The sequence below is a fragment of the Temnothorax americanus genome, unplaced genomic scaffold, assembly GCF_048541705.1.
Source record: "Temnothorax americanus isolate GAGA-0224 unplaced genomic scaffold, ASM4854170v1 Scaffold6, whole genome shotgun sequence".
NCBI lineage: Eukaryota > Metazoa > Arthropoda > Insecta > Hymenoptera > Formicidae > Temnothorax > Temnothorax americanus.
The window spans coordinates 3,402,255-3,425,696 of NW_027509751.1; the positions used below are offsets into that span (position 1 = coordinate 3,402,255).

The 23,442-nt window shown below is 46.3% G+C and overlaps 1 protein-coding gene across 2 annotated transcripts in view; it reads left to right on the forward strand.

Moving 5' to 3' along the window:
- LOC143905043 (uncharacterized) overlaps window positions 1-23,442 on the forward strand; it is a 95,403-nt gene that overhangs the window by 36,568 nt on the left and 35,393 nt on the right. The window contains exons 1-2 of one of the 2 annotated variants that reach the window (XM_077420154.1): window positions 5,212-5,655; window positions 15,438-15,751. In XM_077420154.1, coding sequence (XP_077276280.1) covers window positions 15,518-15,751 — 234 coding nt within the window. In that variant the 5' untranslated portion in view covers window positions 5,212-5,655; window positions 15,438-15,517. Of the gene's footprint in view, window positions 1-5,211; window positions 5,656-15,437; window positions 15,752-23,442 lie in introns of those variants that run through there. The other variant, XM_077420152.1, reaches the window with a different exon arrangement.

Genomic DNA, 23,442 nt, shown 5'->3' on the forward strand with positions numbered 1-23,442 from the left:
GCAGAGAGTTTCATGAAATTTTAATATGTTGTTCTGGAATGCAAAATAGAATTATGTGAATTTTTTAGGAATTTTTCATTGTCCCGTTTTGAAAAAAATCTACTCCAAAAATTTAAAAAGTACAATTTTTAAATTAGATTTTTTTTCAAAACGGGACGGTGAAAAATTCCCAAAAAATTCACATAATTTTATTTTGCATTCCAGAACAACATATTAAAATTTCATGAAACTGGCTGCATTTTTAATATAGATTTTTATGGAAAATGATATATATTGCATATACCTTCAGAATGAAATAAGTGCAAGAAAAAATGCAAATGATAAGGAAAGAAAAATATGCACGTGTAACTTAATAATTTACAAATAAATGAGCGAAAGAAAGGGGAAGGTTACCGCACATTTCGTAGAAAAATTAAATATTAAAGCATAAATTGCTTGATTTTTCGTCTGCTAGACTGCCACGGTCGTGAACGACGTGAACAGCAGCACGCATTATACGCACGCGGCGACCAATCAGAGCAATCTCCTCAGTGCGCTGTTTCCAGAACCCCCGCGTCCCACTACTCCCTCCGATGAAGCCATCGAACCTCCTTAAACGAAGAAAACTTGTTTGAACAAAGGTATTTATACCTATATAGTTTAATCAAGAAAAAAAGTTGAAATAAAAGTTGAAATTCTTATAAGAAGATTATAGATTCTTGCTTATATACAAGTATATAAGTCTTGATTTAACACTTCTTTTTTTTCTGTGCAAGCATTTGAGCACGAACATCCTCACACACAGTTTACACACATTCAGCATTTTTTTTCGCCAATAATATTAGTTGTGGGAGGTCAGGATTCTGCGCAGGTGTTACGAGTAGGTTTTCCTTCGTGGGAAATCTCTATCCGGTTATTGTTTTACTCGCGCACGAGAGTGTCCTCGGCATGGAATGCGCTGGCGCATCTTAGCTGACGCGCAACACGCGCTTACGTGCATACATATAGACGTTGCGCGGTACCGAGAAGGAGTGATCTTCCATTTCCTGATAGTCGATTTCCGGCGACCAGCCACGAAAGCGATCCCAGTCGCCAAGTGCGTCGCGGGATTGATTGTCGTGAATCGAGACGACGACGACGATTAGAGCTTACGCATTCCAAACGGATTACCATACGACGATGCGTAAGCAGTTTTGCATACTGACGGCAAAGCCGTGCTGGTAAATATTGATATCGTCTTCGATGCGAGCGACAGGTGCCCGGACAAATTGTACGGATGCTCCAACGATGATTTGTCCGTGACGGTTGCACGATTGTAACTGTGCATGATGACTCGCAATTGGCCTATGTTTAGACTTTATGCAAATTTTTCATTTAGAACTGAGACTAACTGAGTTATAACTTTCAACATTTTTCAACATTTACAACGTCTTGCAAGTATCTTGATAATATTGAGCTCGTGGAATTAAGAATCTGTTGAAACCAAATTTGTCTGAAGTTACGGATTTGTTATTTGATTTTTAACGTTTCTTTTCAATTGCTTATGACTCGCGTGATGCTTCTATATTGGAAATACAGAAATTAAATATTTCAAATATAACGGTATGAAGTGAGAAATCGTTCTTTAACGATTTTATAACGCTTATTAATTTTTGATATTAGAAAATTGTTGACCCACTTATCCGATCTCAATTACCCGTAACCTCGAAACAAAATTCAAGAGTCTCTCAAATGAGACCTACGAGAAGTTAATAAATGTTTCCCTTTGTGTGAACGGCAAATCGCGAGGGGATCAAACTTGTTTGCTAACGGATAATTGCATTTAATTAGTAAGCCGTCGTGCGGAGTGCGCGAATCAGAAATTATCTCCCTCGTCTAATTACACAAACGAGAGAGACAGACAGACCGACCGCAGCTCGCTACGTAGGGCACGGATTAGCATAGCCGGCCATTAGATCGTGACAGATCGGACAGATCGGATTCGTAAGTGAAAGGCGTGCATCGTGAGGAGCAGGCCGCGCCGGCCGCGGCTCTTTAACGTCGCGTCATTCTGCCGGAGATAAATGAAATGGAAAACAAAGTCGTGGCTTTTTTTTCTATAAGTATCGCTTCTCGCGGCCAATCGAAACGGCGGAAGTATTCTTGCAGTTTCTGCATCGAGCGTCGCGTCGTAGTCGCGTAGGTAGTCTCGCTCTTTCGCAAGTGAGCCGAAACGATCGCTTCATGGGCGTGGCAGCATAGGAGGATCAGCTCGCTCGCATCGCGATACGGCGACGCGCCGAGATGGAGAGAGTGATCCCGGGGGATTAATTCACTCGCGTAAAAATGATAACGAGGGCCGATCGCGCCCACTCCTAACTTTCTCATGAGGAATCCCTTTCCGTGATTAAGATTATCGACGAAAGAGGAAGAATACACGTGACTTCGAGGATGCCCGAACGATGAAAGAGATCTTCCTTTCGAAGACGCTTGATTCATGCTTGACGCATGCCTGGAAGAAAATGACCGAGCGATTTTTCTCAATGGAGGTGCCATCTGCTGTTTTATGATTCAGTTTCGTGTTTTACTACAGGGTTCTCGCACATTTCTACGATTTATCTCCTTTTATCACGGATATCAGATTATCGCTTAGGATTTCGTTAGTATTTTATCTCGGTCTCTATTCATGCTCTCCTCGTGCCTTATTTACCGTGTACGACGATCAAGTCCCGAAATTCCGTTCGTTATCTAACTCGGCGTTCCATCGCCTCAAACATACCTCGGTCGGTGTTTTTCGCATTAGTCATCGGCTTCCCGTTGCCAAAGGCGAAAGGCGATTCGTAATGTAGCCGAGCTGGCTGCGAGCAGGTACCTATATACATATAATGCGTGTTTTGTTTCGCTCGAGCGACCACCGCAGTCGTCCAAACGACCGCGCCGGTTTCTCCGTAGCGCACCGCAATCGGTAGAGATTACGCGAGCGACCGGCGATAATCGTTGTTTTAATCGTCCTTAAATACGATTCGCTGAACTATATCAGGGGGAGTCAGGAAATCACGTGCGTTGCATCACGATCGCCTTAGCGATTGATCGATTCGTTTGAAATTTCCTGAATGTCGCGCGAGCGAAATCTAGCGACTTCATTAAAACTAGAGGAAGCACAGAATAATTAATTTCTAATTTCTCAAAGTGTTCGAGCAGTGTAGGGCGCGGCGCTTTTTGCAACAAAAGTTTTCTCCACGAAAATTTCGCGATAACGTATAATACGCGGCGATTCCACTCAGCGATTGGTGGGAGTTATACGAGACTATAAAAAAATCACGGGGGGGGAGGGGAGATTGCCGGCTATTTGCGCCGTTACCGGGGATAACGCGAGCTTAAGAGGATCGTTATCCGCGATCCTTAACTGAAATTTAGCCGAGACGGCGGGGAAACCAGTTTGGGAGAGCCGAACAATCCGAGGAAGGAGGGAACTTGTTCGATTTGTGCAGGGAGGAACGTGATTTAATCCTCTTCGCGCGCGCTCGTATAAGACATAAAATGCTCGTCGAAAGATTCTATCCTGACACTTTGGGCGTCCCACGAATTAGATTAGTATGGGTGAATGAGCTATATCGCCGGCATATCGTTGATATTTTATATCCATACGGTAAACATTATTGTGTGCTTAATATTAAGTGTATCCTCTTTCGCTTCTACGTCTTTTAGAAAAATAGCATATTCTCCACGAACATTCTCTCTTAGCTAGTTATTCAGGTGTACCTAAATACGAGAACGGGTATAATCTGGCAAATTTATATTCTCTCATGTGTGCGCAACCATAACTTGTAACATAACATTTTCGCACACAAGATTAAATTACGTAGGAAGAAGCTACATATACATTCCGCTAACGATAAGTCTGTATCATCTGTATGATAATCTGTGAAATTTGCCAAGTTCGACGTGACGGACAGAACGTGCGCTCCGACCCCGAAGACACGACTGAAGACAGTGAAGAGACGACCCTGAAAATCGCTACTTCGACACGCTCGCGTCGAAACAAGGTTCGGGGTGTCCCTAGGTAAGGTAACCCTTCGTAACACAGGGCCCCGCCCTATGCGTCGACCTCGCTCGTACCCCGCCGCTCTCTCTTCTCGCTCCTGGTTAGAGAGCTGGAGTCGTCGGCAGGGCTGCCACCATGGCGCGGAACGAGATCCCGGGGGCGCCGGGTTTCGCCCGTTACATCCCTGCTACCCCTCCGTCTCCGTTGTCGTGGTACATACATTCTTTCCCGGACGGTCGAGAGGTGCGGATCGTGTCAGCGTTTTGTACCGCAGGACCGCGCGAGAAAAAAAGCCGCGGGGGAAAAACGAAAAGCGTCGAGAGAGCGCGAGCCTCTCTCTCTCTCTCTCTCGCCTTCCCTCCCGAGATATCGCGTTCGGCCGCATCTTCCGGACGAAGGGGAGCGTCCGCGTGGGCGTGTAGGATAGGACGCAGACCGACCGAACGCAGGCACAAGCAGAACAAAGGAGCGTCTCTCGACGACGAGATATCTCTCGTCGTCGCTGCTACTGCTGCTGGCTGCTGCTGCTATACCCGCGCCGCCGAGAGAGGAGCCGATCGATCATTAACCCGACCGTATAGAGCCCGGCCACCGCCGCGTATAGTCCCGTGAATTCGCCCTGTGATTCGTCCCGCGTGTACACGTCTCGTCGCCACGCGCTCCAGCATCCTTCGCCGAGGACGTTCGGGCGCGAGAGGAAAAGAGAACCACGGCCGTCTGACGTTCCCCGGTGCGCCCTTTCACGATCCTCTCGATTGGGGCATCGACGTACCTGTGATTTACAAGAGAGGAGAGGCCGACGATAGATAAAAAGGGAGAAAGAGCCGGGGTACGGGGTGTGCGCTTGAAGAGAACGAAGGATAAAGAGAAAGGAGAAGTCCAGGAGCGACGGAAGGCGGGGAAAAAGAGGGAGGGAAGAGAGAACGAGAGAAAGAGCGAGAGAAGGAGATAGAGGAAACTGCTGGCGAGACAGAAACGGAGTAACGGAAAGAGAGAGGAGGGAACGCGAGAAAAAGAGAAAGGGAGACGGAAAGATCCTGAAAGGACGGACAACCGAGCGAGAGAGAAAGAGAGAGAAGAGCAGGGAGGGAGAGGGAACCAACTCGTTGGTGCGAGAGCGAGCGACGCATTGGTGACAGAAAGACGGACGGACGGACGGACGGACCCCGACAGACGGACGCGGCTTCGGGCTTCCCCTCCGCTCGTGTTCACCGAATCACCGCCAGCGCCAGTTGGTCGCGCGTTACCGAGCCAAGTGGATGTGTCCGCGATCGTGCTCCCGGCTGGAAAAGTTCTTCCTATTCCTCGTCACGCCGTAACGAAAGTGAAAGAGAGAAAGAGAGAGAGAGAAAGAAAGGCCTTTCTTCCCTACGCACGTTGCATCGCCGCGATAAACGCGAGCGTCCCCCGTCCGTTGTATCGGTACCCGCGTGAACCTGTGAGAGAGAGAGAGAGACGCCGTAAAAGCGCATTGTGCTCGCCGGACGTGCGCCCGGCGAACCTCCGAGCGATTTCGTCGAGGAAAAAGGTTTATACAATAAGGTGCATCGCGAAGTGTGCGTCGCCGGCAACGTATATACGTATACGTCGCGTCTCCTCGCAGCACGGAGAATATTTCTCAGCGCGTCGCTTTTACCGCCGAGATTCGAGAGGTGAGTACCACACACGAGTGAGGTGGTGCGAGTGCCGACGATCGCGTTCGGCGTCTCGTCGATCGAGATCGTCGAGTTTCGCGTTCTTCTATTATTTCGTTGGTGAACAAAAGGAAGCTGGTGCTTTTGCGGCGAAGCCCCCGAAGGAACTGTTGCGCGTCTACGAATTACGAAAGTTTTTTTTTCGCGGGCACCCGCGCGTGCGTGCGCCATGTCCGACATCGTCCTGGTGGTCATCGTCACTCGTCCTCGCGATCCTTTCGCCTTTCGCCTCGGCGAATTCTCTTGCCGGCGCGGGGGGTGGGGGGGGGGGGGGGGATCAACCGACGGATCTCGCGCGTCCCCCAGGAAACGCCGAGGCGGAGTTCCAGCCGGGAACGTGGCCGCCGCATCCGGATTTCGACCGTCCCCTCTCTCCGCGCCATTTTGAAAATGGGCAAGCCGGAACGGCAATCGATATAGCGGACGGCGCCAGCCGCGTCGCGAGGGGGACCTCGAGGACGTCGGCGTCCCGCTCGTCCTTCCCGAGGACGAGCCCCCTACGCCCGTCGAGTCGATTCGAGTCGAGTCGAGCCGGCGCGGCGTACCTTCCGGGATTCGTACGGTCATTCGAGAGTACGAACGAACGAACGATCCCTCGAGGAACGACCGGTCGTTACGCCATCTTGATTCCGTGCCCCACCATCTGCTCGGTGGTCGCACACTTCTTTAACCCCCGAACGATCGAGCCGTGCATACGGCATACGGCACGTATCCACGTATGTAATGTACGTACACGCGCGATTTCTAGGCCGACCTTTTCCGCGCTTGGGATCGCGCAATCGCGCATACCGCTGTGCCGGTATTCTTTGTCGCGCCGACATTTCGAATCGTCCAGACGGGGACGAGCAAGCTTTCCTATACCTCTTCACTCGGGACAAAGAAATTTAAAATTAATAATTAGCTTGTGTAAAGAGGCTCACTAATTGTAAGAATCAAACTCAAAGAAAAAAAATGTACGTTTTCGAGCTATGGAGCCTAATATATTGATAAACGCATGTAGGTCTCAATGGTTAAGAAACATATGTGTATAATATATCTAAAATTATAAAATTATAAGTCTTTAATATGTAAAAGTAAACGTAGAAAATTAAAAAATACAGACTTTTATAACTTTAGATTAAAAAGTCAGATTAAAAAGTAAACGTAGCCGAAAATTAAAAAATATAGACTCATAATTTTAGATATATATTATATTGTGTTTAACTATGTGTGTGTTAAGCTAAAATCTACATGCGTTTATCAATATATTAGGCCTGTTAACATATGTTTTTATTCTGCCTTTTTTTTTCCCCAAAATTATTGAAAGCAAAATCTAGCGATTTTATGAATAATCAAGTATTTTAGTAGTAATTAACTTCGGCCTATATTAATCCGTAGATTAACATTTTAATTTATTAATTATTTTGTATCTCAGGAAGAGAAGTTTACGAATTTAGTTATTTTACGGCGGAACAATCAGCCGTAATAAATGACTGCGTGTGTACTTTAAACTCGATAAATCCTTTGTTCGTTCGTGGAGAGAGATCAGCTTTTTACAGTTGAGATAGAATTAAAAAGGGCGATAGGGGAGAAAAAGTGACGCGAGGATGTGTTCTTGGGGGTTTTTTCTACGGGCGCACGATCCGCTCGTCTCTTCCCTTTCGTTTTTCTCTTTTGTGCCGATTTTGTATAACAGGCTTCTATACCTGCAGTCAAGGCTTCCACGGAAGCGATTGTTGCTGGTCGGAGAAACGGGCAGCTCGAGCGGAGAAAGGCTCGAAATAACACCGATCCTTTTGGCAAATGCATCTTGTTCGCACCGCACGTTCTCATCCTCTCCGACTCTCTCTCTTTCTCAACGATCGTTTTCACGAGAAAAAAATGTTTGTCTCCGTATAGTTCGCTGTGGTAACGCTTGCATTTGCATCCAGTCATCGTCGTAACGACTTTATACGTTATCGTCGATTATACGTTCCCGTTAATTAACAACATCGCGTGCGCATTGTGTGCAAATGAAGACGACGCCGCCTTCCGCGCGCCGCGGCTTTCCCGCGAAAATCCGCTCGCGCGGAATTTTGCGCGCGAGCGCGAGCCCGCGCGTCGGTACACCCGTACCGTGACGCCGACTGGTTTCTTCGTTCTTCGTGGCCTCGTCAAAACGCACCTTCTCGCGCGAAGGCGATTCGCCTCGCGCTTTGCCCGCCGCTCCTCGTTGCAACGCGCGCCCCGAGGCCTCTCCTCGATGCGGGACTTGGCCGCGACCCCCTCGATCCGCGTCCCGCTTCCTACAATCGGCAGCAACCAGTTTCAGCAACGGCGGCAGCGGCGGCGGCGGCGGTGACGGTGGCGGCGTCCATGCGATAACGGGTCGTTAACTTGCCCACATCTGCCTCTTTCTTGTTCGCGCACAGCCTCCGAGAGAGGAGGCGGTTTTGCTCTTATAGCGCATTCAGCGCTGAATACGATTCCCGGGTAAGATCGAGCGCGCGGTCTTTCGCGTTAGAAACGCGAGGCTCGGACTCGGTTTCGACATCGGGTTAGCGCTAATCGCATCAGCCGACCGAATCGCCTGTCATTGTTCGTCGAGGAGAGCTTTATTTCTACGGCGAAATATTGAAGTTGAAATGCATTTGATATCGCTTTCGCACGTCGCATGTCTTATTTGCCAATCGTGCTAATTCCTGCCGATTTCTCTTTTATCGTCCACGCGAATCCGCGTTCCCGTTTTGTCCCGGCGTCGTTTTTACGAGCGTTCTTTAAGATCCGCTTGCTGGGGACTTTATTTCGCCCCTGTTGCGTTCTGGTCGCGTGTTTACACGGACCGAGGGGGTGCACGCGCCGCAACCGGGGGGCCAAAAATAGATCCATTTTGCGGCGCGGTCCGGGCGTACATACACGTATGCATACGTATTTTTCAGGCCCGCTAACTTTCCCCGTTTACCATTACGACCGGCTGGTTTTCGGCGGAACAAGCGCGAGCGCGAGCACGTGCGAGCGTATCTGCTCACGCATGCGGGACACGCGTCCGCTCGCACGATGAGGTAGTTGGTTCGACACCTATTCTTCCGCGCGCTACGTTATTCTCAATTTCGATAACGGCTGCGAGAGAAAGAGCAGATGTCTTTTTTTTTTCGGGAACGAAAAGTAGGGTCAGTACAATGAGGCGAAAGAATGAGACGAGGAACAAAACAGGAGCACGAGAATACAGCTCGCGCGCTAGTATGTCTATATTTCTAACTAATCACACAATGTCAAAATGCTATTTCAATAGGCAGAGAGGATCGTTCATCCGCGCTGTTCTCTTTGTTACATTTGTCATCCGATTGGTAGCTTCCTTCGGTCACTGTCTTATACCTTTAATGATTATATTTGTTCCTTCTTATTCTATTTCAGTCTCTCAATGCGCGTCGGTTTCTGTCCGAGCTGAACCGTCGAATTAGACGCGTCGGGCGCGAGGAAATAATGGCTGATTGATTGGGCGTACAGTTACACAGCCACGCGCAGGCACGCACACACACGCGCATGGAAACATTTCGTGCCCGTGGGAATTAGGGGACGGGCGCACTCTCGCGCAGTGTCGTAGAAAAGAATTTTTTGTTTATCGCGGAGAGAATGCGTGTGTCATTTGGTGCATCGGGTGAGTCAGCGGATGTGACATCGGCTTGAAGTGTTGAATCAGGTTGCGGGCGAACATCGATCTCGAGTTTATCTCGTCTCACCGTTCCGAGATCCTTGGCAAGGCGGTGATGCATGATGGCGAGAGGCGAAATTTTTAACGTACCGCACCATTACTCGCGTAAATCGTCTCTCACGATTCATGTAAATTCAGTGAGTCGTATAATATTTGACCGATTAAAAAATTTGATCGAAACCCATTGTGTCCTCGCTTATACGGCGTGAAAGCGAGAAGCGAGGAAAGCTATTCCGGAGTCATCGACGCCTATTTATGCACCTGCGCAACCTTGAAATTGCGCCGCGAGGTATCCAATTTTCCGGCTTCTCGGTCGTCCGTCGTCGTCGTTTCATTATAGTATAGTCCCATATAATAGGCTGATCGTTCCGTTTGTTTTCTTCTCGGTGCATCGTGCTTATCGTTGGCGTTATCGCCGGCGAGGACGTCTCTCACACAACGACGGCCGACGGCGGTCGTTATGTCGCTGTTAACGCCTTAATAGACGGCATCGACCTCTGAATGCGCGCTTATTAATCAATTGAGCGATACGACCGAAAGAAATCTCGGCGCTCATTATACCTCGGCCGCGCTGCTCGTTCGCTCTCCGTATACGAAGCAGATAAATACGGGGAAAAGAAGGAAGGAGCTGTGTTTCGTCTTCGTACTTCGTAGGCTTTATTTCGCAATCGCCTTTCGCGCTTTTTTTCGCGCAACTTTCGCCTGCCTGCCGCGGAATCGCGACCACCGCGAGAAGATCGCGGAATCTATTCTCCGATGTATCGCGCACTCGCTGGCGACCGTAACGACTCGCTCGGTGTATATTCAACTTCAACGCGCCTTCTCGCGTGCGCATTTCCATCTCCGCGGCCTCGAGCGGCGCAACGCTGTTTCGCAACGCGCGCGCCGCGAAACTATTTATTTGAGAGAATAAAAGAGAGAAGGCGTCGTGTAAAAGAGAATTGTTACGACACCGTTATCGGATTTGACTTGATGAATTTCGTCAAGCCTGTCAGATATTTTTTTATTCTTTTTACTCATATTTTATCGTCACCGTGAAGAATGGTTTTATAAATGTTCGATTACAAAATCTTAAATTTGATCAAGAATAATGCCGTTCCGAACGGCATATGGAACTTGGATGCTATATTCGTCGTGTTCGTGAGTGAATAAGCAGCGGAATGTCTATCCTACTTCGGAAAATTGCTTTGTACAACCGCGATTTATATTAACGCGAGGGGTGCGCGACCTAATAATACTTGCGTAGTAAATTGCTCACGATTTACCGAGCGCGCAAGCTAAATACGCGCGGCAAAGTCTTAAAACGTGAAAAAATATCTGTTCAATTATCGTTACTCTTATGCAAGACATCTCGCGTTACCAGTTCTTGCGCAGTCGCTCCTCTCCGAGGATGATATAAATGGTTGCCGCGATATTATAGGACCGTGTACGAGATTGTTGATGCGAAAGACAAGGCGCGGCAGACCGCGGGGAGAAAGAGAGAGCGAGTGAGAGATTCGAAAACACAAGAAAAATAAATAACAATGTAAGGAGAGCATACACACGCTCTCCGTTGCGTGGATCGACTCGGAAGAGCGTGTCTCTCTTTCTTTCGCGCGGCGATGAATTTTCTTTCTCCGCCGGGAGACTATTTTTATCGCGGGGAACTTTGAGCCGAGAGAGAAACGCGTTCGCGCGAGTGCACGCGCGCGTTTCGTTCTTCCACGCGCAAACAACACAGCGGTCGATCGTCGACGTTTATCTCGCGATTCGATGTCACACACGCTTCTAAATATAGCGTTCGCGTCCGCGATACGCCTCCGTGACCTTCCTCCACCGCCCGCCGGAAATTCGCGCTTCGAATTGTGCGATTAACGAGCGACGCGAAGCGGAGAGAAAGAGAGCTCGCGGCTCGAATGAGAATATAATCTTTCGATTTTCCCGGAGACGATTTTCCGTTTCCCACGTTCTCCCCTCAGTAAATCGACACGTGTGATGATCTACGGCGCTTCTCGAGCGTACGATAGAGCTATTTTCTTACCGTAACGCTTCGCGGGACGCATGACTCCCACGTGGTGCGCACAAGCGCGATATGGGATAACATAAATATTTGTCGAAACTCTTCCTGCCGTCGCCTAATATAGCAAGACGCTAATTATGTCTTCTTGTTTGCCTATTTTTACGGATGCCTCGACGATGAGTCTTCCTTCCGGTATGTGAGATCTTTCGGGAAGCCTCGCGCGAAACGTGCAATTTTTAGGAGTGTATGCGCGAATTAATTGATCGCGAAGAGAGGGGGACGTGGAAATTACATGAATTACTCCACTAATTCGATAATCCAGGAAGAAACAAAGGTGAAACGAAGCGGAACGCGCGCAACGCTATCGTCTCCCTCTCGACGACGCGGACGTGACGAGCTTTTGTGTGGAGCGTACTGCAATTGGTTCCGAAAATTTGGCTGTGTCGGAGGGGAAACATACCATTCGTTAGTCCATAATAAGGGCGGCATTATTTCCGGAGGCGAAGACGAATCGTAATAACGGCTTCTACTCTGCCCACTCCGGTGAAGAGGATTCATTTCGAGAGATTGTCGTCTATTAATTATAATCTTTGTATAGGAATACACTTGTGCGCGAGCTTGTCGACGGCACAAACGACCGTCCGGTATCTCTCGACCGTGTTGCTAAACTTCGTTAACCGAGTGGTGACGGAATGTGTCAAAAATTACGAGCGAGCGGAGCTGCGCGAGGAATTCTCGCGGAGGTAACAATATTGTGTCACATCGTGTTTCCGTCTCGGGATCCGTCATCCGACGCACGCGCGACAGCTAGACGCGTGTGGTGTGTGTCAGCCGATACACAGTGCGGAGCTATAGCGCGCGAGGTGCAATGCACCGTGAATAGGATACCTTGAAACAAATGGCATTATGCGGTGACAGTGATATAGCTACAACATCAGCTATACGGTCGCTTCACAGAGCTCCGACTGCGCATTGACGCGCGCGCAGCTCCTGTTTTCGCGAAACGAAATCCAATCGCGGGGAGAATCAATTTACATTCCGTACGCTTTCGTCGCTCAATTAGCGCTAAACGTAACTGTTTGTTCACTGACTTTCATTCGTTCAGCGTAACTTAACTGCGACGTGTAGCGCGAGAGGAATGCGCCGGGCGAATTTATTCCGGAAATGAATCGCCGCTAGAAAGCAGAAAGCCAATTTCGCCGCGCGTTTTGCGCGATAAAAATCGTCTCGTTAATGGGACTTTTTTTTCCCCCCGGCGAAGATCCGCGGAAAATACGCGCGGATATGATGGAAATTCAGACGTTATTCGTGCCGCATTCGTAAGATTTCTGCGCATAATCGAAATTCAGGACTCATCGATATAAATATATCTAACAAAATGTAAGTGGAAATAGATAGTACAAGTATATGATAACGACGAGACATTGCCGACAGATATGTCTAAACGAGAGCTGCTATACCTACTTAACGCTGATAAGAGCTATTGACTAGAGCACAGGCTATCGATTTTTTAAACATTAACGTCAAGTGTCGAGGAGAAACGCTTAAAAGATTATCAGATATATATCGGTCACGAGGCATTTTACACATTACGAGCGAATTCTGTGCGACTATATGGAAAACTGCGTACTTTAAACCGAAATAAAAGTGTATTAATGTGGATGGTGCGTTTACTTGTTATTGCCGTTATATTGAACTTATCTTATAAGGACCCCTATTTTATTATAATTTATTGCGATAGAGAATAAAAGAGAATATTTAATTATATCAATTAAGTTTTATATTAATGACAGAAGTTTCTACAAACATCTTTTATGATAATACATTAAATATTACAATTGATACTTGGAATTTAAAGAGATAAAAAATCTTTTCATAATGTCTCGGTTTAAGTAAGTTTATTATTCTTAAATAAAACTTTTATTTATAGTTTTTGTTAATTTCGAACAAGAGAGTTAAAGTCCATTATAAGAGCCACTTTCACCAACCACGGTTAGTTTAACCGACGGTTAAAGTTAGCAGGGTGGATTTATTTCTATTGATCAATTCTGTCAACTTTAACCGTCGATTAAGCTAACCGTGGTTCGTGAAATTGGCCCTAAGTAAGGCATTTTCATTATAGAAAGATCTGTCTCGAATCAAAGAAAGGATATATAGGCCGGTATTCATAGTCGGTTCTTATATTTAAGACCGTCTTAAGTACAATCTTAAGACGTCATGAACCAATCGCAGAGCCGTATTAGCGTCTTAAGATATTACTTACGACGGTCTTGAAATAAGATCTGACTATGAATACCCCGGCCATAGTTTCACTATATGCGCAATTTATTCATTCTACGATCATCTCTACATATTCGCTTGAGGAATGGCGCTTCGTATCCTTCCCGATCGTTTTTCTCCCTTGATCTTTCTCCTCGAGTGCATGCAGGCACACAAAGGACGACCTCGCGTAAGTTCGTCGCGACCACAGATCCCGCGTTACGCATCGCGGCCATCAGCTGCTCGCGCGCGCACGTATACAAACAGCGGCGAGATACGTGCGTGCGTACACGAGCCACGTGGTCGTTTAAATGCGCGTTAACACGCGCACACAAACGAGTGGTCTAGGTGAGCCTGATGGCTTTTAGCGCGCTTCGCCACGCCGTGCCAGTTTTTCGCAGCCGTATTCCCTTGGCGCGGCGCGGCGCGGCGCGCGTTTCCGCTTTCGTTACCAGCGAAATCATCGCCGCGGTACATACCGTTATTCTCGTTCGCGCTCCCCGACGAGCTTCCAACCAGCTGTTTTTTCTTTTCTTCCGAGGATAATTAGAATCGTGACGGCGACGTGTATTTCTGTTCGTCTCCGAGTGCCGCGGGTAATGCAATAAAAGCGATCTGTACTTTTTCGTCGGCGACGTGTGCTCCGAACTTGATATCTCCAGTTCAGTGTCCTAGAATGGAGAAAGATAATAGCGCGAATAATAGCTCGAATCATCTCGACGTTGGATATTTACTTCGATCAAAAGGCGATATAGTGCGTACTGTTATTTGTGATCTAAGGACTATTCTACAATACGTCGCAAACGAGATGGCAACTGTTAGTTGAAAAGTGTTATTTTCTCGGTTATTTCCGGTTGCGCTTGTCAGTTGCGGTTGTCAAAAGAGAGTTGGCGAATTTTAACCTTTTTTGGCGACAGCAACTGGCAATCGTTCGCGACGTATTGTAGAATGGCCCTAACAGTTGTCTGTAACATAACGCTTTGTATAAATGATAGCTTCGATACTGTTGACAAAAATGCCTTCACGCGTTTACTGGTATTTCCAAGCTCTTTTTTTCGCGTTTTAGCCAATACGTATAACGGAAACGAATACAAGCGAATCCTTGGATAGAACAATGCCTAGTTGTTTCTCGATGGAAGAGCTTTTCCGTTGTGCTAGCTGTTTGTTCTTTGTTTTCTGAACTGTGTCTCTCGTAGGGCTCATTATCGTCCAGCCATTTGACGTTTGTCGTATACGATACGAATAAATTATTAAGAAAAAATTTCCGGTAAGAAAAATAGGGGGAGGGAGGAGAGAGAGAAAGAGAGATACCTTCACAATCCGCACGAAAGTCGTTATTAATTACGAAGGGCGTGGCTGCGAATCGATAACTATAAATCTCGCTTATCGGATCAATCTGGCGCAGGTGAATGTAAGTTGCGTCATTTTCGAATCGCGACCGCTTGCATTTCCGATTTGCATGTCCTTATAACCAGATCCTCCGTTCGTCGACACTGAGCGAGTATTCGCCGAGAGGATCTCCGATGTATCTCCGCTACGGTGAAAGTTTAATTCCCGCTCCTTCGCGTATCGCGAGACGGATGAATTTATCCGCGGCGGCGAAACCGCTGTGCAAATCAACGCGTGCAAATAACTGCGTAAAATTGCAGAACCCGAACAAACGCGGATTTACCAGCTCTCGCTTTCTCGAACTCCTTTCGCTCTTAATTTCATCGTTAGTACGTTCTAAGTCGTTGGTTTTACTTTTTATCGTGTCTTGGAAAATTTGGCAAAATATATCTTAATCGATCTTTTCTCTTGTTTTGATTGCAGGACGGTTTAGCTGGACACCACCTGGTACCCAGAAAGCAAGTGAGATAAAGACAGGTGGCACGAGAAGGTAAGAAGCAAACATGGGAGCGAGACAGAGCAAGAGGTCCGTGGACATAACGACGACGCCGAAGAAGGAGGGAATACCCGCCGAAGGTGGCGTCGTCGGCGACGCGGCTGCACCTGGCGATGGCAAGCTGGAGAGGATCGAGGAGGCCGACACGAAGCCTACCACCAACGGCATAGCGCCGCACACGGACTCCACCGAGGACAAAGAAAAGGACAAAGATGAGACTACCGAAAAGGATAAGGAGCAGGTAAGTTTTTATCGCCTCGTCGAGGCGATATCTTTTAAGCCGAAATATTGAAGAGCGATTTTAATTGAGAGGTTTTAATCGCGCGGTAAATATATATATATATATATATATATATATATATATATGTATGTTTACTTATTTGTAGGCTTTAAATTAATTGATGAATATAATATTATGTTACATTTCTGCAAGAAAATAAAAAGGAGCTTTGTCGAGAGAATTTTAAGGTTTATTTTTAACTTTTTTATAGTTTGATTTTATTTGGCGACTAGACTAAATAAAGTTCGTTTGACGTTAAGCTTCTGTTCGTACCATATGGGTCTTGTATGCATATTATCTTAAAATCATGTCGATCGCATTAAGGTTAATTGTTTGCGCAGGTGATTACCTCGATTTCAGTCCGAGCGATATGATCATATTTGCATTCGAAGTTCGTATAATTTTGCGATAATTTTTCATTACGAGGCATACATTAATACCGTATTAGAGCACGATTTCGTTATTAATGAACATTTCACTCGAGAAAATTTATGCTATTGACTCGAATTTCCGGCTTGATTGATCATACATGAGCACGCCTATCGTTGGGCAGGCCGCGAAATTCCTCTCGATTACACTATTTCGATTCGTTTCACGCGTATAATTATTTTTCTTGAGTGCGAGGGCAAATTAAATAACGTGGCGTGTTAAATGCCACGTTCTCTCCTCCACTCGCTCTTCGCTTGATTATTGACATTCTCGAATCGCTTTGCGCGGCGGGTGAGTCACTCGCTCAATTATCGACCATTTCTCAATGATCTCGTTCGGATTATACGTGAACGGCTTACAATGGGCGCGTGCTGAATCACGCGTTTGCTCGTAAAAGTCGTAGGTATACTACTTCGAAGCTTATCTCGCTGAGACGATTCATCCGGTGGAGGTTGCACGCGTCGACGAATCATTAATCTTAATCAATTCGTCGAAAGCGACGGCGTATCACCTTCTTGCACTGTGTTACCTATACTTATCGGCATCTTCATTATTAAAAATGTGCGTGTAAAATAGCTAATAATAATAAATCATCAAATAATGTACAATGTATTATACAACCATCAAATTATTTTAGTAGAGTATAGCGTGTTTGACGTTGATACGTAATATTTCCCGAGATGTTATAATAAAGTCATAATGTAATGATAATAATATATATCGCTAACGAGAGATATTTTCTTCAATTTAAGATTCTGGCAAGTATCGCTAAAACAGAATTTACACGCGTTATTAGCGACATCGCAATATACATCTATTTAGAAAGTAAATTACATTACGATTAGTGGCTTACGTTAGCAATTAATTGATTAGTGCGACAGTGACAGCGCACGCTGTTTTTATCGCTCTTTTCTCCGTTCCTGATGTCGATGCGTTCTTTGCCGCGTCCCCCCGAGGAATTATTTGGCACCGGACAAAAGAGCGCCGTATAAACCGGACTTGATGCGGGACGCGCGTCAAGTGTCGCCTTTACGACATCCGGGGTTGACTATTCTTGGGCATGACCTAGGCGAAATGCTACCTCACTCGCAGGTCCGAGAACGGCCTACCTTCGATAACGATCGATTTCCTGCTCGTACCGAGTTATAACTCATGAACGCGAGAATCAGCGCGCGCTGATCTCCTCTTCACAGGATCATTGCATCGCTTCAATGACCGCTCAAGCGCGCATATCGGCTCGATGGCCGATAATCGTGGCGTTACATAAGATGCGTTATAAACGGAAAGCTCGTACGTTCGCGATTAATTGACCATCGCGCGTTGATACGGATTAGCGTTTACAAAGTGCATATTAACGTTACGTAGACTAGACAAGCAACGCGGATGAATTCGTATTCGTGCGCATTTTTAAGATTCCATTCGCGTTTAATCTGTTCAACTAGTTCTTCCAGTTTCTTTAATTATAATTACATGATATGGAGGGGTAAAAACCATAGTGGTGTAAGTCAAATTTTTAAAAATATTTTCTTGGGTGCATATTATAGATGCAATCTATATATTGTACAGATTGCATCTATGCACACGAGAAAATATTTTTAAAAATTTGACTTACACTACTGTGGTTTTTACCCTTCCATATAAACTACTGCACGCACTTACGATCGATTGATTTATCGAACTCCAAATTTTATGAAAATGTGCGAAAAACACTGCAGCATTCTAATTGTAACCTTTTAGCTTAAGGTATTTACTATTTATAAAACCGTATTTTTTATTTGCCCGAACTGGAGTGAACGTTCTCGAAGCAATTTAGTTTTTCGAACTTTTCCTACTTCGAAGTAGCCCTACTCGAAAAATTGATGGCGCGTGTGTCAAATTGTCAATTCCGTCGTGCAAAGTTTTTGGGTCTTTCTCTGTCTCGCTCTCTCTTTCACTCTTCTCGACTCGAATCTCATAAGTTCGCGGCGGTTTATATCTCGAAATACCACCCTCTCCCCCTGCCTTGAAACTTGATATTTCCCCGATTGAGCAAGACCGGTGGCGGCAGCTGTCACGCACCAGATACGACGATACGCGAGAGAGAGAGAGAGCGCCACTTTACTACCATCCTCTCCTTCCTTTCATTTCCTTTCGACAAGTCGTTCTTGCTCCTCTTTCGATTTCTCGTTCTCCATCATTTCGCGCCGGTTTAAGGCGTCACTTACCTCGACCACTCGAGCGAGTATATGTCTTTCCCTCGTCATAAAGATATTCCGATTCGAAAGCAGCGGCAAGAATTTTGGTTCAAATCGAGCTTGCTTTCGCGTTAGCGGATGAATCTCGAAAACAATATTTCGCACGTTCGATTTACTTCTTTTCCCTCGTATCTCCGGTAAGTAATCGATACTTTTCTTCAAGAATAAGATTTCGCCAGGTTGATACGCGCATTTTCTAGCACGGTCTCCATAGAGGCCGTGTGAAAAATTAGTTTGATACGCTACGTTGAGTCATGCCGTCCCGTTATCGTTCCATCGAACATGAATCCGCTCGCTTCTCGCGTATCGAGTCGATCATTTTCGCGCGAGACGACAGCGAGTCTATCTCGATTATCCGTCCGACAATCGAAATCTCATTTGCATCGAGGCCCATCGCTTCCCGATTCGCGCGCTATCGCGAGTGCCTGTCGGTGTCCCGACATGACACATCGGCCGTGAATCGAGTAGCTCGCGCTTCGCGATGCCCGTTAAATTTTTGACAAAAAACGAGCGAATACCGTTTGACTAACTTCGCCGTGTGCGAGTGCGCACTCGCCGATTCCCGCGACTAACTGTAATCTCGCGGCTCGCGTACCGGCTTCGTGTACCTTTTCTTTACCGAGGCATACCTAACTGTCCTACACGAATAAATCTTCTCTATACCTCCCTTTTCCCCCTCGCGTTACTATTTCGCGCGTGTATCACGATCGCTGGATCATTCCCCCAACCGACACATCTCAAATAATTCCGCGCGGTCACATCGCGTCTCGGCGAGTTCTGTTCCGTGAATTTCTTTCTGCGCTGCAAGAGAGAGACCCCGCTAATGAAGTGTTTGCATAAATGCGATAAGGAGAATGTCGTAAAACCGATCCGTTATAGATTAAATATTCCCGCGCGGCCCCCGAGGAGTTTCTCCTTTCCAATCTCCGCGTCTCGTTTGCCGTGTCTCTTTCTCATTGCCGTCGCGTTGCTGCTTAACCCACATTCAGATTTAAATATGTCAATCTCGTTAGCATAACGTCATCATGGTTTACCTCGATTTACCCGTCGCTCCGCATCGGTTGTTAGGAGGACATTGCGTTGTTATGCGCGTGTTACGATTCTCGATCGCGGATCGCGCTCGAGTTCGTCGCGATTAAAGCGGCGGTGTTTGTGTGACGTACGAGATTATACCCGCGTCTCATGAATATTCATCGCTTACCTCCGGTGTCTCCATGCGTCTGGGCGACGTACCGCGCCGCTCTCTATCCGCAATCTTACCAAATCCTCAGGCAGGTGCGTGTACGCGATCTGCTTAAGAGTCAACCCGTACGTCTTGCCGAACACCTGCCCTTAATACGCCGCGCTGATATGACGACGAGTCCGACACGATGCTCTCGGCCTGTTTTGAATGAGAATTCGCGCGATCGTGCGTATATATTCGCGAAATAAACTGTGTGTGTGCACCGTGCGTGTACGGTAGAGGGCACGCTCGAATCCGTAACTAGCAAGGCGTGGATCGCAACCTTGGCCGTGACTCATCTGTGCGTCGCGGATGGACGCCTGAACGTGCGATAAAGATTCTACCGTGAAAGATAATATATGCGATAAAAAATAATATATGCATAATGGTACCTGATACAAAATAATCTACGAGGTCATTGTTTATCATTTTATAAAAATTAAGAGAATTATAATTTGATTGATATCGAATCTCGATATTATCGACTAAAAAGAAAAACGTGACACTAATAGGCTGAAATTTATTAATGATTTATGTATCGCTCCGCTCCGCGGTCGACAGTTAAATTGCAGGGTGCTTTGTATCTCGTGGGTTCACAAATCTTTCTGATTTCTATAATTAACTTGTAGACTGCAACACACATCGATATAGAGATATATTATACGCGATTAACATCATAGATGGCAAAAGGATGTTGATCCGCCTATCGATCTTCTCCTTTCCGAACGAGATGAATCGGCCGCACGGAATATATCGTATACGGAAATTAAGCCAAAGTATTTCACGTGTATAATTAATACCGCGCGAACATCGTGATATCTCGGCGCCGCGCGTTTCGTTGATGAATCATCATACATGTAGCTCGCATAGCTCGGAACGAACGCGCTTTATTAATTAATACGACTCATCTGCTTTGCCGCCAGTAATTGCATATCTGACCTGTCTGAATTCCTGCGAGTTTCCTCCGTCTAGCGAGCAGCATCATCGCGGGTAACGCCCATCTTCTTTCGCGGTCTCCAGCTCCGGTGAAACGCGGTTTCTCGATTAAAACGCGGTGTAAATACCTCCCCAGCCGAGTATTTTAACGGTTAAATTTAACCGCCCCGCGTTGCGTGTAATTTCTCGCTTTACGCGATCGCGTGGCGTTTTCACGGCGGGCGGTATCATATCGCATATGCGACGATTACTCAACGCTTGGGAATTCGTTATAGAAACTGCGTACGCGGGACAGATGATGCGTATTCACATATGCACGTCCGCTGCAGCGCCGAGGAATTTATTGTGGAAATCTCTCGGCCTTCGCTTTAAAGCCCGCGCTGCGCGTCCCGTGCCGTGGATTCCTTCGTATTTCAATATTGCGCGGTGCGATCAGGCTGCGCGACGATCCGGCGTCTTTATCCGCCGCGCAAGGTTGCTCGCGCGCCGCGTATCTTTGAATATTAATTAGTGGTAAACTCGTGTGGCCTCCGAATTCCAATATATCGGCCTCTCGACGCGACGCTCATTATTATTATTTGCCTGCGTCTTCGGTAATACGATCCGCGCGCGGAATCTTAATTCATTCTTTCGTTTTACACACTGAATGCAATATTCATACTTATAGAGAAGCGCAGCTTGAAAAACGCAGCTCGATTCGCTTTCGCGTTATATATCCTATCACGATTTTTTTTTACTTTTTTGGGTACCAAATAATAGCAAAATCGCAACTCGTTTTTCTATCTTTCGTTCCGAAATTTTTTACCTATTTTTTTTGCGTTTGTTGACTTGGGTGGGTATCCACTTTTTATCCTCAACGTTTTGTAGTTCATATTAATATGCAGAGTCCCCCATATTCGTGCCATTGTACCCAGGCACTTACGTCGAGGAGAATATCCCGGCGCAGTTGCTTCTCGTCTTTTTCGGACCTCCGTTTTCCGGCCATTCTTTTTTTTTGTCTTTTCTTCTGTCTTTGCTCGTATCTCGTCTTCGCCGCGGATACAGCGAGACTCGTCGTCGTTGCGCGTCTCGTGAATGCAGAAATAAGCCGATATTTACATATAATATAATGCGCGCAAAACGCGTCTGAGGAGATTCGCCTCGTCTCGCCGTCGTTATGGAAGAGACGGCGATGCGGACGAGAAGAGAAGGAGAAAGCGAGAGAGAGAGAGGCATGCAGAGAACGACGTTGTGCATACGCGTTAGTTGTAATCGAATGTGACAGCGCGTCGTGCCTCTCCCAGTCCGTTGTAAATCAGGAAATCTACCATATATAACGCCCACGTCGGATTTATATCGTTCTTAAACGACGTCGTGGAACGGTCGCTTGATTGGCCGTTGCGTTGTTTTATCGCATCGCATCGCGACGCACGTACGTACGTACGTACGTGTTTGCGTATCTCGGATAAACGTGTGGAATTGTTCCCGCGTATTCGCATCGATAATAAAGTAGCTCGTTGTTTGTGCAATCGACCAGTCACCTGCCTCGACTTGCAAAACGCCATTCACGCGTTGTTTCATTCGACTCGGACAATATTTGCCGTCGCGGTTAGCAGCTTTATCGATCAGAAATTGGAAATGAAGGAATAGAAGCAGCTAAATATAGCTATAAAGTCAGCGCTGGCGGAAAATAAAAGTTTCGATTTTTGGAATAAAACTTTGGGACGAAAAATTATATATCTACGCGAAAGTGAAAAAATGCGAAGACAATAATTTTAATAATAGGAGAAAATAATTTTAGTTTACGGAAGGAGGATGAATCGCAAAATTTAGGGAGACAATGCCGAGGGATCTTTCGGCCAGCTTCGAAGAAGCGTTTTTAACGAAGCATTATTCTGTCCGCCTGCTTTGCGCCATGAATCATAATTACATACACCGAGGTAACGAACGATTACGTCGCATTATTTTTCGCTCGAGGAGTCTAGAATTTTTTTCGCAAATTTGCAAGATAGTTTTCACGTTTTCAAGGATAATTATACGTGGATTAACACTTGTACATAAATTCAACAAGTCACTTCAGTGAAGTACCTAAATTCGGTAGAAAAATAATAAGTCGCAATAAATTCTTTGCAATTATTTAGATGCTTATAGTATTAAAAATTTAATCGTTTTAATTTGAGGGGTAGAAAAGAGATTTTAATGTTCGAACAATTTTTTAGTCCGACAAAGAATCGGCACGCAGTTTAATAAATGAGAAAATAAATATGTATACACTCAGAAATAATATTAGGCTACTAAGATCCAAGCCCGGACGTAAATGGCATTTTATCCTAATTTGATTATCACAAGTCACTCGCAATTTATGTTAATGGAAGTCTCTCTCTCTCTCTCTCTCTCTCTCTCTCTCTCTCTCTCTCTCTCTCTCTCTCTCTCTCTCTCGTACCCGATTTTTTTTCTAATTCTTTATTGGCTTGTTTGTCTTATCGTAACTGGATCAAGTATGCAATTATTTCTATGGAGGCTGGGAAATTCCGGGGGTTCAGGGCTCGACCCTCGAAATCTAATCGACTCCAGCGAACTTTTTCTGGCAAAGATGGGCCGACGAGCTCTTGTGTCGGTCGCACTTTTCTCGGTTAGTTTGGTAAGCTGCACACTTCGCCGTTAAGACGAGAGAGACCGTCGAGGGCCTTTCAGGATCCGGGACAAAGAAACCTCTCGTGTCGTGCAGCTCGTTGTGCACTATGCGCTTTCCGGGAAAACTAACCCGGTTCACGGAAGTTTGATATTATTTATAAGTGATGGGCCTCGGAATACGATGGGAAAGAGTTAAGCGACTTCATTCCGGAGTGCCT